Source organism: Ambystoma mexicanum, chromosome 11, assembly GCF_040938575.1.
Source record: "Ambystoma mexicanum isolate Mex_15411 chromosome 11, UKY_AmexF1_1, whole genome shotgun sequence".
Lineage (NCBI taxonomy): Eukaryota > Metazoa > Chordata > Amphibia > Caudata > Ambystomatidae > Ambystoma > Ambystoma mexicanum.
The window spans coordinates 19374485-19394176 of record NC_090934.1 but is presented as its reverse complement, the minus strand read 5'-3'; the positions used below and the strand labels follow the sequence as shown (position 1 = coordinate 19394176).

The 19692-nt window shown below is 47.4% G+C and overlaps 1 protein-coding gene across 20 annotated transcripts in view; it reads left to right on the top strand.

Annotated features, from left to right (window-relative positions):
- Window positions 1-19692, top strand: part of MACF1 (microtubule actin crosslinking factor 1) — a 1825008-nt gene that overhangs the window by 644482 nt on the left and 1160834 nt on the right. For all 20 annotated transcript variants that reach the window (XM_069622429.1, XM_069622430.1, XM_069622431.1 and 17 more), the window contains 2 exons: window positions 9474-9636; window positions 12568-12651. In XM_069622429.1, the coding sequence (XP_069478530.1) occupies window positions 9474-9636; window positions 12568-12651 (247 nt within the window). The remainder of the gene's footprint in view (window positions 1-9473; window positions 9637-12567; window positions 12652-19692) is intronic.

The following is a 19692-nucleotide window of genomic DNA, read 5'->3' as shown; positions in this document are numbered from 1 at the left end:
ACTCAGGACCGAGAGAATTCACAGAGCCGGGGGCCCCCCAGGAGGCCCGAGATCGGTCCTTGCCAGATTCCATAGGTACCAGGACAAAACGAAGATACTCGCCAAGGCCAGATCTGGAGGCACTCTTACCCTAGGAGGGGCCCAGATTACTATTTTTCAGGACCTCTCATCACTGACACTGGCATTGCGTCGCTTATGCGGCCCCCTCACGAGATGGTTAAAGGAACAGGGAACAAGATACAGATGGGGATACCCCTTCTCCCTCGCGTTTGAACATGGAACCAGAAAGTTCTTACTACGCTCTGAAGAGGAAATTAGAGAATGTATAGCCGACCTCCTCGAACAGACCCCGGAGGGCGACACCCAGGGGACACTAAAGCAGGACAGATCACGCTGGGAACTTCAGGGCCCGAGAAGAAAACGAGTGAAAGGCTCCAGAAAATACAGGAGACCCAATGACACACCTGAGCACAACCCATGACCACAGGTATCATACAATATGCTACCGCGAAGTGGGAATCCTTGGTGATTGACACACTGTTGTTTGATAAGTCATTTCAAGAGCAGGGGGGTGGGGGCTCAAAAAATGTTAGTTCGATAATATTAGTTAACGGGGTCGTACGGTTTCGACCCTCACTGGTGGTCCGACTGAGGACCGGTTGTTCCAGCCCGGTCCAACTCGGACGCCACTACGGACAGACACAAACCCTCATCGTAAAATTTAACATCGACGCGATAATTCAGAGGGTGACGGGTATGCACTCCGATACCCTATGGGGACGGGAGGGGGGAGGGAAACGGGGAATGGCACAGTCTCAGACAAAGCTTCTGTCGGATAGGGACACACACAAAGCTACTTCCTTCATAGCAGTCTCGTATAATGGGCTCCACGACAAGGTGAAGAAACTTCACAGACGCGCTGATGACACACAGACATGATAAACCCAATGACATGCAGGGTAAGCTCAAAATTGGCACGCTCAATGTTAAAGGCCTCAACTCTCCCACCAAAAGGTCACTGGCGCTGAGAGAATTCAGGAGGGCTGAACTGGACATCCTTTTCTTACAAGAAACTCGATATAGCAGAGGGGAGGAGAGGAAGATTCTCTATGCCAAGCTAGGATCGGAATATTGGGGTTCTGGCCCACTAAAAAAAGCTGGAGTGGGCATACTGATCAACAGAAAGATCCAATTCGAACTCTTAAAGTCATGGACGGACGTCAGTGGTAGAGCAATAGCCCTAGTGGGCAACATACAGGGCACGGTAGTTACCCTTGCGGCAATATACGCCCCCAACACTGGTCAAGACCAATTCCTCCAGAGGATAATACCCAAAATCATGTGCGAAGCAGAAGGCGAAGTAATTATCGGAGGGGATCTGAACATGTGGATGGACCCAGAACAAGATAGGCAATCAGGTCGCCCCTCTACATCTTCACTCGTTGAGCTCAGACGCCCACTAGCGGCAGACATGATGACTGCATATAACCTCACCGACGCATGGAGGCATGCCAACCCCAACCGCACTGGCTTTACCTTTTTCTCGGCACCACACGCAACCTTTTCCAGAATTGACTATGTGTATCTAACCACAGACCTCATCACGGCGATGACCGAAGCTGTCATAAACCCAATCTCCTGGTCGGACCATGATATGGTCACGGTCACCCTTGACCAAATAGCCCTGCCCCGAAGAAGCTCTAAATGGCGCTGTAACGAAACCCTCTTTAAGGATCCCACTTTTCGTGAGGAATTGGAACAGGGCATTACCCGATACTTTGAGACCAACAACACAGGGGAAGTCTCTACGAACACAGTTTGGGAAGCAGGCAAGGCGACCTGGAGAGGGCTACTTATCCGAGAAGGAGCAGCCAAAAAAAGAGAAAGACAACTCATTGAGAACAGGATCCGGAATGAAATCACACAACTGGACCGCATGGCACAAACGGCTGAGCAGGAAAGATCACAAAAGATTAAAGAAGCCAACGACAAAAGGGAGGAACTAAGACAACTAGAGGCAGAAAGCGTAGCACGTAAGCTACAACACCTGAAGCAGAAGCATTACGAACACGGGGACAAAGCGGGCGCCCTCCTTGCAGCAAGGCTACGAGGCCAACGCCAAGAGAGATGGGTCCCCACGATTCAAACAGAAAGGACTTCTGACGAAGCAACTTCGCCCAGTGTGCCTGAGGCTTTTGCCGAATTTTATGAAAAATTATACTCAGCGCGCCCCCCCTACATACAGGAGCCATAAATGAATACCTTGAGCAAGCGCACTTGCCCACCCTCCCAACGGATAGCGCACTCACATTAGAAGCCCCCATAACAGGAGAGGAAATTGAGGAAGCTATCAAAAGACTCCCAACAGGGAAAGCCCCCGGAAACGACGGATACACGGCAGGGTTTTATAAGACGTTTAAAAACGCCCTTCTTCCATTTATGGTTCTCCTATTTAACAACATCCTACACTCCGGAGAGGCACCCGACTCCTTCTCCGAGGCGCTGATAACAGTCATCCCCAAGGAGGGTAAAGATCCTAAGTTATGCGCTTCCTACCGCCCTATATCTTTATTGAACACCGACGCCAAAATCTATACGAGAATCCTGGCCGCAAGACTCGAGGCATATATGCCGGCTATAATCCACAATGACCAGGTCGGCTTCATTTTGGGCAGGCAGGGAGCAGACTCCACCCGGAAAACCCTACACCTAATCCATGAGGCCCAAACTTCACAGAATAATCCTACGCTACTCTCAATTGATGCTGAGAAGGCATTCGATAGAGTCGACTGGCAATTCCTCGAGGCCACACTACAAAAGATAGGCATAGGCCCTACACTCCGACGAGGAATCAAAGCAATCTATAAGTCTCCAAGAGCATCGGTCTCGGCAAACGCTCAATTCTCCCGATGGTTCCCCCTCAACAGAGGTACAAGACAGGGTTGCCCCCTATCGGCGATACTGTTCGCACTGTCCCTGGAACCTCTCGCCGTAATGCTACGAGCTGACCCCGCAGTGGAAGGAATCCAAGTGAGCGGTAAAGAATATAAGCTAGCCTTGTACGCGGATGACATTTTGCTTCACCTGTCGAACCCAATGTCGTCCGTTCCGAGAGCGATCCAGCTAATAGAAGAGTACGGCGCACTCTCGGGATTTAAAATCAACAAATCCAAATCTACTCTTTTCCCACTCCATGAACCATCATCGGAATACCTGGACACCCTTGCACAACTCGGGCTGATCGTTGGAGGCCCGACATTGAGATACCTGGGAATAAACCTGACGCGACATCTAGATGACCTCTACGAAGCCAATTTTCCCCACCTCCTTGAGGCTCTTAAGACGGACCTCAGGAAATGGAAGCCCCTTACGATATCCTGGATGGGACGCTTGAACGCGATCAAAATGGTGTCGCTGCCACGATTTCTCTATCCCTTTCAGGTCCTACCTATCACAATCCCGGAACACTTTTTCAAGCAAGTCAAAAAGGCCATCCTACACTTCTTGTGGAACGGGAAAAAACCCAGAATCGCCTACGAAGTTCTAATACTACCAAAAGAGCTAGGCGGGGTTGGCTTACCAGACATAGAACGCTACTACCAAGCGACACAGCTCAGGATCTTAATCCCACACCTCCGAGAAAGAAAAGACCTCCAATGGGTCCACCTTGATAACAACGTCTTATACAACGTGACTCTGGCGGAGTGGTTATGGGTCCCCAGGTCGAAACTATCGAGGAAGCTCCGCAACCATCCGATACTAAGCACGCTATGGAACATCTGGAGAAAGGGAAGAGCAATGTTAGGAGTTACCACATGGCCTTCGCCACTGAGCCATCTTTGGTCCCCGGGAATCAGAGAGGAAATCCCGGAACATGCCAGATACCAATCTTGGTTCGATGCCGGCCTTGAGAGGGTCGGACAGCTGTGGAGAAAGGGGAAATTCATCTCGATAACGGAACTCGAGGAGGCCCTTCAAATCCGCCCGATACCAGTCTTCCTGTATCTACGGCTGAAAGGCGTCATATCCAGAAAAGAATGGAAGGAAACCACGCAGAGAGAACTAACACCCTTTGAGACGATCCTCGACACAAATACCACCTTCAAAGGCCTCATAGCGAAAATGTACAGAGCCCTAATCACCAAAGACGATGCACCCAACCATCGTCTGAAAGCAAAATGGGAACGAGACTTTGCCAGAGAGTTCGATCAGCAAGCCTGGAACAAAATATGTGAAACACCAGCCAAAATATCGATTGCGGCCCAGTACAAATTGCATGCCATAAAATTACTACACAGATGGCAATACGATCCGCAAAGACTGTCCAAAATGTTCCAGACCTCCAGCCCGAGATGCTGGCGACGTTGTGGGATGATCGCCGATTACTGGCACATGTGGTGGAACTGCCCCAAGGTCCGCATCTACTGGCAAGAGGTACTGGGATGGATCAAACAGCTGGAAGGCATAAATAGAGAACTGTCACCCCTCCTAATCCTGTTTGGCCTCGCAGAAGAGGACGACGAAATAACAAGAGTGAAAGGTCTGATATCCCCCCTCTTGCTTGCGGCGAGAGCTGCCCTTGTGATAAAATGGAAAGCTCCTCGCTTACCTGATAAGAGGGACTGGATACAAATTGCCACAAATATTTACACCATGGAGAAAGTGACGGCAATATTACACGACAGAGCTGCGCGACAAGAAGAACTCTGGTCCGACTTCATAACCGAATACATCTCGCGCCCAACCAAGGCAGACTTGACGCAGCAGGAAAACAGCCCTCGGCCCGTGACACCGACCACTGAAAACTAAAAGCCCCCATTCGGACAACCCTTGCATGTCATAGACTACACAGGAGAACTATGATCGTTGGAAGAGCCAAAATGTGCGTCACAGAGCCCTCTACGACTCACAAGGCCAAAGCCCCGAAGGAAGCGGATAAGAGACATGGGGAGAGGGAGGGGGGTGGGAAGGAGGGAGGGAAGGGGGGCTTTTTTTTTTTTCTTCCTTTTTCTTCATTATTCTCGTTTTCAATCTTCTTTCTGCCTTCTCTTAGAATATGGAGTGTCAAAGTTGATAACAGTTGTTAAGGTGGACACGGAGTCTCTAATTCAGTAGCCCGATATGCACAATGTATAACCACCTGTATGTTCATATTCACTGTTAAAAGCAATAAAAATCAAATTTAAAAAAAAAAAAAAAAAGGACGTGGCCCCAATCAGGAGTGGGAAATCATGACACGCCATCAAATTTGGCAAACAGACCCACATATCTCAGTGCTTTTTGGGCCCTTAAAGTTCTCTGAGTATATATAAAAGAAGGCATAAATCGCTCCATTGGGGGTGCTTGGATGGTGTCCCCTTCTACCGCGCTTTGCCATTCACCTGCATTGGCCTGAATCTCTCCTTCCTGGGGCTCGGACCCACACTGGAGCTATTCAAGAGGGTCTTCTCTAGCGTCCCCTGGGGTCTATTGCTGTCTTCTCCGCACCCCTGGGGTAGCACTGGAACTTACTTTCCATTGCCTCAGTGCAGCAGTGCCTACTGTACTGAGATTTATCAATGTTATGCTTCATCCCCTCTCCTAGTGAGACCCCCAACACTTTTTGCTGGACTTCAGGACCTTTTTCTTTCTATCCTGAATGAGGGGAGCCTACCCCCCCCCCCCCCAATTCATTCTTATGGGATCTGTCTTGGGGAACTCTGTTCTGAGTTTAACTTTACTATGGAGTCTACTTTCCTCCATATCTCTTTTAAGGCATCTGTGTTTAACCTTTGCAGCACCGATCTCCTTATGGGCAGTGTTGCTGGCAACCCCTTGGGTTCGCCTTTGTTTTATTGGACATTTGTATGGCGCCTATACACAAGTGTTTTGAGGTGCAACAAGACTAAAAGGGGGGGACACACACAAAGGAGAAACAACAAAAATGGTCCTTCTAGGCTTTGTGACATTCGGACCATGTAAGTGCAGGGGGAGGGGGCAGGCCAGGGCGGAAGGGCTGGGAAAAGGCAAAGGGGAGGGAATAAGTGCTTACAGGGGGGTGGTCAGTGCAAAAGGGGGTCCAGGAGGGCAAGTTCCAAGGGGAAACGGGAAGGGGTCAAACTAGTGCAAGGATGGAGAGGGGCGGACCAGATTCAGGCTGGTCAGGGAAGGGTGCCCACGGGCAAGTGCTGGGTAAGGGGTACTGGGGTGGACTGGAAGAGGCGAGCCAGGCCCCTGTAATGCACCTGAGAGACCAGTCGCAGCACCAGGGGGACATTAGCAAGGGAGGGGGAGAGGAATGAGGAGGAGAAAAGGAAAGTCTTGAGAAGTTTGCAGAACTTAAGGAGGTCTGGCTCAAGTCTGAGAGAGGGGCAGGAAGGCCATTCCAGAGGGGGATGCTCCGGCCGAAGAAAGAGATCTAGGCCACACTATCTGCTTTGAGATTCTTTCTTTATCCTTACTACTGTTCTTAAGGATAGAGGGCTACTTTGTATCCCTCCTACACCTTTATATTCTGAGAGATTGGCACACACCCCCTTATGTGCAGTGCTAAGGGGATACCTAGTAGCCCCCTTCTCCTCTGACATTTTAGTCACATAGACAACCTTCTAGTTATGGCTGGTGGCAGTGGACATGTTCTACCATCTATTGTGCTATTTTCTTTAACACAGACTGTATTCACAGTCCCGGTTGAGCACAATAGTGTCACCTAAGTACTAACTTGGTGTCTCCTTTCTTTTTTCACCATTTATAGCAAGGTTGTTCTTTGTTAGCCCTCCTTCTACCATTCTGGGAGGGGGAGGTCTGTGTGTGTCTGTTTTGCCTTTGGCAGGAACCCTTGGGTGTTCCCACCTAGGCTCCTGTGTGTCTGAGCAGGCAGGAATTGGGGGGAGGAGTGTTCCACTACCATGCTCTTTGTCTGTCTGAGTGCCTGAATGGAACCAGCTCCCACTGGGGGTCTGACTGTCCCGACTGGACAGCCACCCGCCCCTTTCTGTAAACTGCTGAGAGAGATTGCCGAGGAGTGTGTGCCAAAACTGAATAAAAGGTGAGCTTCCTGAGGTGAAAGGCAAGTTGACGACTGGAAATTAAGTAACTGAAGAAGACGGCCAGAGACGCCGGCAGATCCTTTGCAACACCGCAAAGCCATCACTGCTGCCCTGACCCTGTTTTCTATGCGACAGAGGATCTCCGAAGAGGACGACTCCTTCCGTTTGGCTGGTGGGACCAACCAGCCCTGAGACGAACTACAATCTGAGCCATCTCCAGAGCTGCAAACCACGAATACCAGGAGACCAATCGTAGTGCATCATCTTGCCAAGGCTGAATCCATCCAAGTCTTTGCTGAGATCCAGGTGAAATCCCAGAGAAACAATCCGACTCATCCAAATTCCCTCACCAGAGTGCAGGACTCCAGGAATCGAAGAAGATTGGCCGGGCAAATTGTGTTCTTTGTTGGTGCTGCAGAAGAGGTGCCAAAAACGCAGACTGACCAGAGAAGCTTAAGAAATCCACGCCAGAGGTCCTCTCGAGACTGCTGCTGAGAAATCCTGATCAGAGTCCAGCCTTTCGTCACCAGACCAAGGAATCCGGAGACCGGGTCCAGCACTGCCACATCGAGGAGAATCCAGCCACGAACATGTACTCAAACCTAAGGTACTGTGGGGAGGAAAGATATTGCTTACCTTAATCCAAGAAGTCGCTCCAGAGGGTTGGAGTGCACGTAAAAGTGTACAGCTTGTGTCCCTTTTGCAAGTCCTTTAACAGGGTCTCTACTGTTGAGTTATTCTTCTAGTATCCTTACCTAGACTGAAAGTATCAGTAACGTTTGCTGTTCTGCTGCTTTGTAAGACTTTGAGGCCTCTTCAAACTGACTTTTGAATATAGTTGGGGATCAGACATTTTAAGTGTTAATTTGAGCAGAAACTGCCTCTAGAAACCTAAGCTTCTGCTACTGTTCAACTAACCAACTATTTTCCTTTCAAAAATACTTTATCTCATGTGGTTTTGCTAACTAAATCCAATTAACGAATATCTTTGTGTGCGCATGAGTGTGCGTTATGACCAACAAAATTGTCATTAGTGTCTAACAATTGTAACCGCAAGCAATAACCAACTAAGCAGTGGCCATTGAAAATTATCTAAAAGTATTTCTGTGTATGTTGGTTTAATTATCTAAGCATTTTAAGAACATTCCTTGTGTAAATATAATAAATATACATTTTAATATACATTTATAAGTGTAAGAGTTTCTTTGATATGATTAAGTAGGTTCAGTGTACTTACTTACAGCTCACATCTTCGTCTGCCATTCTACCAAGGTTCCATGAGTAGTACAGACTGATATCAAGAGTTTGGGACCTGTATGCCATTGGTATAGTTTTATGAATTCTTCCCTTAAGGGGACTTTAGGAAAACTCCCCTAACACCCACTGTGTCTTGTTGATTCCTATGGGGAACTTTTGAACTTACCTGAAACTCCCCTCAAGTGGCTTAAAATGTACTCTCCGGAATGTGTACATTTTCCAGGGTACCCCTTGGGTCCGTGGAGTTTTATGTAAAGACTAGCATTTTAGAATGTCCCACCAATTTTATCTGTATTTTTAAAGTCTTAAACTCCACACCTGTCCATAAAACAATTCCTTGTTCAAATAATAAACTGTAAAGCATTACTGTACCCGTTCTTCTAGGTGTGTGATGAGTCTGGGGCTGTACGCGTAATTGTGTTTAGACTGTTGGTGCCCTCTGGCTTTCTGTTATGTATTTAACCCCTTTTCTCTCTCCAAGTGCTAGATTTATTGCATGGTGTGCATGTGCAGCCTTTGTGTTAATATGTTCTAGAGGGTTAGAGATTACTCTGACTCTATTGTGTGTTGGCATCTCAAGTCCTGCTTGTGACTGCATTGATTAATGTTCCCCTTTTCTTCCCATCCTTCAGCATTGTGCCCATCAATTTGTAGTGGCAGAACATGTAGTTTAGGCGTAGGTTGGGTTAAAACCAACATTTGTTCATACACTATGTTTTACTATGTGTTATGTTTTATCTTAACTACTTATTTGTCCTTATAGATATATATGTGTGACTTTTTCAGTATACCAGTGATGTGTGTTTTGTTTGGTTACCTGTGTGAAAGAACTGTACTTGTACCAGCCTCCCTCACTCCGTTGAGTTAAGCCTGGCTGCTCTCCCACAGCTGCCACTTTAGAGGTTCTGGCTTTTCCTTTTGGTGAGAAACACTGTTACGCCTTTTAGTTAGATGGTTTCACCACCCTCACCAGAGGGTTGTACACAACTGTCCCTAGCATACCACACAGCCCAACGTGCGCCTTAAAGCATAGGAATTAGATGTTGGGTATAAGAATGCACCACCCCGGAGTCGTTGATTGCTGCTGAGAGCCTTTTGTTGGAGGTAACTGACTGCATCTAACCCCCTGCCTGCTGGAAACCTCTTGCTCCTTACAAGTAATTCACTCTCTCATTTGTTTTTTTCCAGCCAATCGGAACTGGATAGCATTGAGCATGCGCTGAGGGCTTTCCGGGACCGCCATGGGGAGCTCATTGGATGGATAGACTCCACCACCGCTCAGCAGGAGCAGATGAAGCCGGGAAAGAGCCAGGACTCAAGAGTGCTCTCGGAGCAGCTCAGTCAACAAACGGTGAGTCTACAAGTCAGAGGGCACTGAAGGAAGATAAGCTCAGGGGATGGTGACCTGGGAGAAGCATACAGTGCTTGGAAGAAGGATAGGGTATTCGAGGTAGTGGACTTGGCGATGGACCTTGAGAGGATAGCGCACACTTACTAAGCTGGGGAAGCTACTTTAGAGAAATGGACCCGAGTACTTCCTGAGCTGGGGCACAATTCTAGAGAGGGGAGGAAATGCAGAATAAAAGGGATAGAGTAAAAGTAGCTGAAGTTAGTGGAACCCTGTGGAACAATGGCGGGGCAGCTGGTCTCTCTCCATAGAGATCTGCATAAACAGTGCGGGCAAAGGGTGCAGAAATAAAGTGGGGGGCTGCATTGAAAAGATTGTGCTTGGCCAGCAGAGTATGTGATGAAATAGCAATAATATTAGTTATTTATATAGCCCTTTCGACAAAGTTCTATACATAGAACATATTTTTATATTTAGCTACTACTACCCAACTGAAGTTGATTTTCATTTATTGACCTCTGAAGGATGAGGCGGAATTGGCTTTGCTACATAACAAACCTGGGACCTACAGATCACACACAGATCTCAGCAGTGAGCGCTCGACTCGCTGAGGTTTGTTACTGGCTGTAAAAGATGAAAGTTTATGCTGGCCAGCAGACTATGCAATGAGAGATGGTGTTGGGCCAGCAGAGTACAGGATGAGAGATGGTGTTGTGCCAGCAGAATACAGGATGAGAGATGGTGTTGGGCCAGCAGACTATGCAATGAGAGATGGTGTTGAGCCAGCAGGATACGTGATGCAAGATGGTGTTGGGCCAGCAGAGTACAGGATGAGAGATGGTGTTGGGCCAGCAGAGTACAGGATGAGAGATGATGTTGGGCCAGCAGAGTACAGGATGAGAGATGGTGTTGGGCCAGCAGAGTACGGGATGAGAGATGGTGTTGGGCCAGCAGAGTACAGGATGAGAGATGGTGTCGGGCCAGCAGGGTACAGGATGAAAGATGGTGTTGGGTCAGCAGAGTATGGGATGAGAGATGGTGTTGGGCCAGCAGAGTACAGGATGAGAGATGGTGTTGGGCCAGCAGAGTACATGATATGAGATGGTGTTGGGCCAGCAGAGTACATGATATGAGATGGTGTTGGGCCAGCAGAGTACAGGATGAGAGATGGTGTTGGGCCAGCAGAGTACATGAAGAGATGGTGTTGGGCCAGCACACAATGCTGTGGGATGGAGCTGAGCCTGCAAAGTACGCAATGAGGGATGTTCTTGAACCAGCTGAGTACAGGATAGGAGATGGTGTTGGGCCAGCAGAGTACATGAGGAGAGATGGTGTTGGGCCAGCACACAATGCTGTGGGATGGAGCTGAGCCTGCAAAGTACGCAATGAGGGATGTTCTTGAACCAGCTGAGTACAGGATAGGAGATGGTGTTGGGCCAGCAGAGTACAGGATGAGAGATTGTGTTGGGCCAGCAGAGTACATGATATGAGATGGTGTTGGGCCAGCAGAGTACAGGATGAGAGATGGTGTTGGGCCAGCAGAGTACATGAGGAGAGATGGTGTTGGGCCAGTAGAGTACAGGATGTGAGATGGTGTTGGGCCAGCAGAGTACAGGATGCGAGATGGTGTTGGGCCAGCAGAGTACAGGATGCGAGATGGTGTTGGGCCAGCAGAGTACAGGATGCGAGATGGTGTTGGGCCAGCAGAGTACAGGATGCGAGATGGTGTTGGGCCAGCAGAGTACAGGATGAGAGATGGAGTTGGGCCAGCAGAGTACGGGATGAAAGATGGTGTTGGACCAGCAGAGTACATGAGGAGAGATGGTGTTGGGCCAGCAGAGTACATGATATGAGATGGTGTTGGGCCAGCAGAGTACATGATATGAGATGGTGTTGGGCCAGCAGAGTACAGGATGAGAGATGGTGTTGGGCCAGCAGAGTACAGGATAGGAGATGGTGTTGGGCCAGCAGAGTAGAGGATAGGAGATGGTGTTGGGCCAGCAGAGTACAGGATGAGAGATTGTGTTGGGCCAGCAGAGTACATGATATGAGATGGTGTTGGGCCAGCAGAGTACAGGATGAGAGATGGTGTTGGGCCAGCAGAGTACATGAGGAGAGATGGTGTTGGGCCAGTAGAGTACAGGATGCGAGATGGTGTTGGGCCAGCAGAGTACAGGATGCGAGATGGTGTTGGGCCAGCAGAGTACAGGATGCAAGATGGTGTTGGGCCAGCAGAGTACAGGATGCGAGATGGTGTTGGGCCAGCAGAGTAGAGGATAGGAGATGGTGTTGGGCCAGCAGAGTACAGGATGAGAGATTGTGTTGGGCCAGCAGAGTACATGATATGAGATGGTGTTGGGCCAGCAGAGTACAGGATGAGAGATGGTGTTGGGCCAGCAGAGTACATGAGGAGAGATGGTGTTGGGCCAGTAGAGTACAGGATGCGAGATGGTGTTGGGCCAGCAGAGTACAGGATAGGAGATGGTGTTGGGCCAGCTGAGTACAGGATAGGAGATGGTGTTGGGCCAGCAGAGTACAGGATAGGAGATGGTGTTGGGCCAGCAGAGTACAGGATAGGAGATGGTGTTGGGCTAGCTGAGTACAGGATAGGAGATGGTGTTGGGCCAGCTGAGTACAGGATAGGAGATGGTGTTGGGCCAGCTGAGTACAGGATAGGAGATGGTGTTGGGCCAGCTGAGTACAGGATAGGAGATGGTGTTGGGCCAGCAGAGTACAGGATAGGAGATGGTGTTGGGCTAGGAAAGCATGCAGTGTGAGATGCTGTTGCCACGTAATATGCCATGAACAAGGTCTGAGGATACCTTGGCCAGATATGGAGCCAGCATATGTTACCTGGGAAGGGAGGAGTGGCATTGGTTCCATAATTTCATGAATAGGCGTAATGTTATCTTGTGTTCATTATGTATGTTCTAGGCCCTGGTTGCTGAAATCGAGAGGAATCAGGCGACCCTGGATGAATGTCAGAGAATCTCGCAGCAGTATTCCTCCACCGTGAAGGTATAAGCAGTACATTCTCGCACTGTGACACCATGAATGTATATACCCTGCACCCTCATACTGTCTTATCCTGAAGGCATAAGCAGTGTACCGTATTACTGTGCAACCAGGAGTGGCTATGCCCTGCATCCTCATACAGACATCCTGAGGATGTACTCAGGCTGTGCAGCCAGGAACGGCTATTCTTTCTTCCTCTAATTTCTCAAATGAAGGTATGAGCAGTACACTTAAGTGCTGCTATGAATGAATGTGCTTTATTCTCTCATACTGTCTCACTCTTACGTTCTCAGGATACTCTCTTATATCTTCCCACTGTGAGGGTCTAAACCTTACTTTATTATGTCACATTGTGATGTTATCCATATGCCATTGTGAGGCTACACTGGCCATTATCATATGTCAGGCCTTGAAGGTATCTGCAGTGCTCCCTCATATTAACCACCTGTGAGGCTACACCGATCACTGCCATATGTCAGGCCTTGAAGGGATCTGCAATGCTCCCTCATATTAACCACCTGTGAGGCTACACCGATCACTGCCATATGTCAGGCCATGAAGGTATCTGCAGTGCTCCCTCATATTAACCACCTGTGAGGCTACACCGATCACTGCCATATGTCAGGCCATGAAGGTATCAGCAGTGCTCCCTCATAGTAGTCCACTGTGAGGTGTGACGAATTGAGGGGGGTTGTCTCTTGTCTCCAAGGGAGTGCCCACCCCCAGTGAGTCTAGGGAGGTGAGCCCTCTCTGCATTTCCCCCCTCCCCCTAGGGATTGAGGCAAGTCGGACCTCACTGGGAGAGACTCCCCCCTTAAGGGACAAGGACTCCCGTTATTGTGAGTAACTCCCTGAACCAGGAACCATGATGGCATATATGAGTCTGTAAAACATAGAAAATAATGCCAAATACAAAGACTGGGCTGAAGAAAATGCAAACAGACATTCTCAACCTGAGGAAAAAGCAAAACTGTTCCTTCAATTGAAAGGCAACCATTAACTGAGATGAGTGGATTAAAGGCCGGAGACTCGCAGGAAGAGGAGGAGGAGGAGGAGGAGGAGGAGAAGGAGTGTGAGAGGAAGGTATGTCAAAGCAGGGGAGGTCTCCTGCGAATGTAAACCTGAGAAGGGGTGGAGCCGCAGCAGACCACAGAGCCCACGAGATACGAAGTTGCTGGGAAGCAGTGAAGGGAACGCAGAGAGACCAGAATAACGAAGAGGCAGAGCGAAGCTGGCTCATGTGGGGCTTGAGAGCTGCTGGCGGTGCGACCCAGAGAGAGTCCTGGTGGGCTCTCTGCCCTCAGAACAGAGCTGAAGCCGCAGCAGGTGGTATGGCTCAGTGCTTGAAAGACGAGTAACCGAGAGGAGGCGCCCCGAAAGCCCAACAGACGCTGAGAGGGATGCATCAGCAGTTCAACAAAGAATCGAAGGAGAGGAACGAAATTTAGGATCCCAGAGAGGGTTCCCAATCATAAAGAAGGTAACCGGGAACCGGGACCGCACGGGAAAGCAAGAAACTATTATTATGAGTCAGAGAGCTTGTCTCAGTGCCATTGAAAAAGCTTTAAAAGCAAACCTATGAAGTTTGAACTGTGACCAAGAGAGAGACAATAAGGCTGTCCCCTAAAAGGGCAGTGAATGAAAAGGGTTTTTAAAATAAAAAAGATAATAATGTTCCCTGAGACTTAGAGGAATGGGAGAAAAGGCTTGGAGTCAACCGTCTCAAATCAGAATATTTTCAATAAACTTTACTTTAACTTTAGTTTAATACATTTGTAATCTGCACCAGTGACTTAAGGACGCAGACAAAGACAAACTGCAGAGAAAACATAATAAAAACAAACTTCGAAACAATGCAAATTGTGAACCAATAATACTACAGACCCTGGTGTATCCCTACCCTCAGATGATTTTGAACTTTTTCTAAACAGTAGGGCCTTCAATCTTTTTATAAAAATTGCAGTTGATGTCAAGGCTCGTAGGTCAGGGGGCAATGCATTCCAAGTCTTTGGCGCGGCCTAAAAGAACGCACCTCTCAAGACCTGCATCAACTTACTTGCCGTTGTTTCAAGGTGATTGGTATTGTTAGATCTGAGAGAGGTGACACTTTCAGACGCACTGCTTCACGCAAGTACAGTGGGCTTACATTAATTAAGCACTTATGGGTCCTCAATAGCAGACAAAATTGTATCCTGGCTTCAATGGGTAGCTAGCGCAAACTTTGTCTTGCAATGGACATGATCTCTCCTCTTGAGAACCATAATGACCCTCACTATCCTATTCTGTATGATGTGCAGTCTTGTGCTGTCTGATTTAGTTATGACCACTAGTAGGATACTGCAGCAATCTATTTTAGAGCTCACAGTCGCCCTACTTACTGTCTCACAGTTTGTACTTGAGATATAGGGACGCAGTTGCGCCGGCCATTGAATATAATAAGCCATAGAAGAGGCCAAACTACTGACTTCAGCCTGCATATTACGATTTTGGTCCAAATACAAGCGTTTTGACCTTTTTCTGTGTCTTGATGTCGTAGCCAGCCACTGAAAATTGCTGGTATTCTGTCCTCCGTTTCTGCATTTTATTTTCAGTGCTGACTACTATCAGCTCTGTTTTCTCTTTATTAAGCGGCAGACCGTGGCCGACCATCCAGGTTTCAATAGGTTCATACACTTTATTCACAATGATTTCATCCTTGGCATAAATCCCTGTTAAGGGGACACACATTGCGTGTCATCGGCATAATTCGTAAAAGCAAAATTATTTTGTTCTAACAAGTTGAAAAAAGGGTCCATAAAAATATTAAATAGTGAAGGGGATAAACGAGCCCCCTGGGGCACGCCATAGTCAATTCGAGATGGTCGGGCATCTGCTTCCTTGCTACAAACTCTGCTCCATCGATTGCTCAAACATGAACCAATCCAGAGTGCGGTTTTGTCTGAGGCATTAGCAACCTCCTTCTCTCTGGTGACCAGCAATGCATGGTCAACCAAATCAAAGGCCACAGACAGGTCCAACAGCATGAGCAAGACAGCTTGCCCCTTATCCAGAAACGGAAGTAGTCTGGGTTTCAAATCCAGTAATGCCGTTTCGGTACCATGCACTTGTCTAAAACCTGACTGCCATTTATTTAAAACACGTGTTCTTTTAAGTATGCTGAAATTTGAATATATACCCCCCGATCTAAGATTTTTAAAAGGAATGGCGTGTTTGTGATAGGCGTATAGTTTGTGTGTATGGTAGTACATAGGCCTGGCTTTTATAATAAAGCAATGATCCAGGCATTCTTCAGAACTGCTGGCACATAGTTCTCCGTAAAGGAGGCGTTGACAAATTTACACGGAGAGCTGATGAGTCTAGGCGCACAGGCCTTAACTACCATCGCAGGACAAACATCCCCCTGACAACGTGTCGGCTTAAGGTTAGCAACAATCACTGCCAGGTCTGATTCTGTCACATGCTTACAGTCAAACTGATGGTCCTGCAAACTTGGCCCTGACCCAGCTGGATCACTAGCCACTAATCCAGTTATCTTCTTATTAGCCTCTATGTTCCTCTTTATCCCATCCAGCTTTCCTAGCATAGCTTCCTGGATCAGCGTACACCAGCCAGCATCTTCGATGGGGATATCATATTTATTATCACAAGGGTCTTCCATTTCCTTCAGAATTTTAAAGGGTGCTTTAGATTCTGACGGGGCATTCACTATCCTATCGTCAAACATGCTCTTTTTTTTACAGCTATAATGGCTAATTTGAACTCTTTAGCTGCCACTTTGTAAAGATCTTTATCGTGATCATTCTGCACGGATCGCCAGGCATAGAAAGACCTTTTCTCACAACAACAGATTTAGTCCTAAGAAGAGCAATGTATCAGTAACTTCCTGCTTTTCTTGTTTATTAACATTAACAATATCATTGGCTAGCTCAGGTTCATTAATTTTATAAGTCCTCAATAATAGCCAAGGCTCCAAAGCTCTAGAGGGGTCAGATTTTCAGATTTCTAGAAATTGTACTGATCTTTTGTGAAGCTTTAGGTTTTATGGCCTTTTCACAAGCGTCTGTAAAATGCAAAAGAAATGATCGGACTACGGGCAGGATAAAACCTTTGTCAGTTGTTTTAACGTTATGTAGGGCTACCCAATAGAGGGTATTTCCCATTGTATGTGTAGGTGATTTTATCAATTGCTGAAAACCCACCTTGTCCAGTGAAACCTCCAAAAGATTGGCTATAGGATCACAAGTTAAAATCACTGTGGACAATTCCATTGCTATTTGATTTGAGACTGGGTGCGTAGGAAATTCAGGCATAGGGGCTGGAGTTCTATATACCAGCACCATACTGGGTGCGTAGGAAATTCAGGCATAGGGACTGCAGGTCTATATACCAGAACCATACTGGGTGCGTAGGAAATTCAGGCATAGGGGCTGGAGGTCTATATATCAGAACCATACTGGGTGCGTGAGAAATTCAGTCATAGGGACTGAGGTCTATATATCAGAACCATGTTGGGTGCGTGGGAAATTCAGTCATAGGGACTGGAGGTCTATATACCAGAACCATACTGGGTGTGTTTTATTTGCATCATTTCATTCCGAGCCACAAAGCCGACGCTTGAAGCGTGAGACATATACTTTTCAGGAGGGATCTGAGCCCAGGAATTTGACAACAGTACGACATAGCTATTCACCTTGGACCACAGCAATAATGACCAGCCCGGATTTGAGAAAGGCAAAGTTTGATCTTAAGCTAGTGAGTTAAAGCTAGTGAGTTAAAACATGCACAAACAGAATGCTAGAACCTGTTTATTGTTCTTTGTATTTTCCTTGTATGGTCAATCCATCTTTCAACATCCACTATATGGTATGTGTAATTTTCTTAATTTTTAATATTGATGTGGTTTACAAATTTGACAATGTTCTGTATTCAATACTTGAATGCTATAATGATGGTATGGAAATGGGTTACTGTAAAAAAAAAAATGTAAACACTTTTATTGATTTATTACAAACAACCAAACTTAGAGTGCAGGTAATCATTTAAATACACATTGTTACGCTCCAGTCCACTGTTTCTCCCATTCCCACCCCCTCCAAGTCTATTCTCCCTCGTTTCAATAGCCGCATACTGCAATAGGGATTCTTCCCCAGTGGTGTCTGTTGGATCCCGGTCACTTGACTCTTCATATGTGGGTCCAAATAGTTCAGCTATTAGTTGCCTCCAACCCAGTAAGGCTCCGGCCTCTTCCTTCCCCTCACCACTGCACGCCTCCTGCGACACCGCGGTTTCTGCCTCGGCCCATTTTTATCGATCTTTCCACCATATTTCCATTCTTGGTCTACAACATGCCTTCCACCCCATGGCGATTCTTCGCTTTGCTATAACATACGCCAGATCTTTCAATTTGCTCACATGCCTGAGTTTACGTGGTCTAGGAAACCCTCCTATCGGGCAAGCCCATGCTGTATCGACCTCTATTTTAATCCCCTTTTCTTCCATCTTGTGAGCTATTTCTCCCCAGAATCTCTCTATTATTGGACATGACCAGAACATGTGCACCATGCCTGCATTTTCTTCATTACATTTGGGGCATGATTGTCGTGTGTTTTTGAATTTGGTTATCCTTTGGGATGTCATATACGCCCTGTGCATTACATATAATTGTATGTGCTGCAATCTGACATGCCTTGACACTTTTTTCATATCATCTCTGGGCCCGCTACCACATCCCGTCACTCATAGAGGCTCCCACTTCCTCTTCCCAGTCCCATCTGAGCTACACCACTTCTTTCCCCACTTTGGACATTATCATCTCATATAATCTTGATATTTCGTGTCCCCCCTCCGCTATGTCATATATTTTGTCTATGGTGGCGTCCAGTTCCTCCGCTAGCACCACTTCGGAAGAGGTCTCTTTAATTCGCTGCACTATCCCATAATATGCTATATACTGTCCCGCATGTAACCCAGTTTCCTCCTCCAGTCCCTCAAAGTCCCGTATGCTCCTGTCCTGCCACACATCACCCATTGTTGCTATTCCCACCGGCTCCCAGTGTTTCCTGATCATTAGCCTCAATTGCTTTCCTTTTCCAGCCAGAGCGGCCAATGATACCTGCAAGGAGCTCAGGGATGGTGTCTCCATCAACTGGCAGGCTCTCTTCCATATCTCCCACCCAAGCATCATGATCCTCGGGCGTCCTTCCATCTCTGACCTAGGCAACCATATCACTTCTTTTAAATAGAATGGGGCGCAGTCCTGACGGAACAGCCTGGATTCCAAGGTCATCTTATCGGAGAGCCATTTAGCTTCATATTGTAGTTGACTTGCTATATAATAAACTTCGTAATTTGGTAGTTTAATGCCCCCTTTCTCATATGAGTTCTCCAAATGCCATAAGGCTACTCTGTTCCTTGTACCATGCCAGAAGAATTCTCTACAAATGCTATCTATCCTGGCAAAGAACCGTTTAGGTATCATTGCTAAGGGGAGCATCGCCCAGAACTTCATACTATTCTCGATTTTCTTAACTGCTACCTCCGTATTATGCTTATGTTCTGCTTCTACCGTGTGATATATGTCTACCCCAAGATATCGGAACGTATGATCCTCCCATGGTATTTGCAGGATGGGCAGTTGCTCCAGCGGGATCCCTCTGAACCTACCCAGTGGAAACACACAGGAGCTTCCAGGGTTCACAGCTATGCCCAAAAGCTGTGTGAATCGCTCCATCCCTTCTAATATGTATTGGTGGTTCTCCTCCGGATATCGTAAGTACAACAGCATATCATCAGCGTACAAGGAAATCAAATGCGGTTCCCCCTCTATGGTAATGCCTATTACGTCATACTGCTGCCTCAGGTATATTGCCTGGGGCTCTAGGGCCAGAATATACAGCATGGGGGACCATGGACATCCCTGCCTAGTGCCTCTACCGAGTTGTCACCTCTCAGATATTATCGTTCCTGTCTTCACCCTAGCTAAAGGTGCACGTAATAGCAACTTAGCCCACTTGAGGTATCCCGGCCCTTTGCCATACTTGGTCA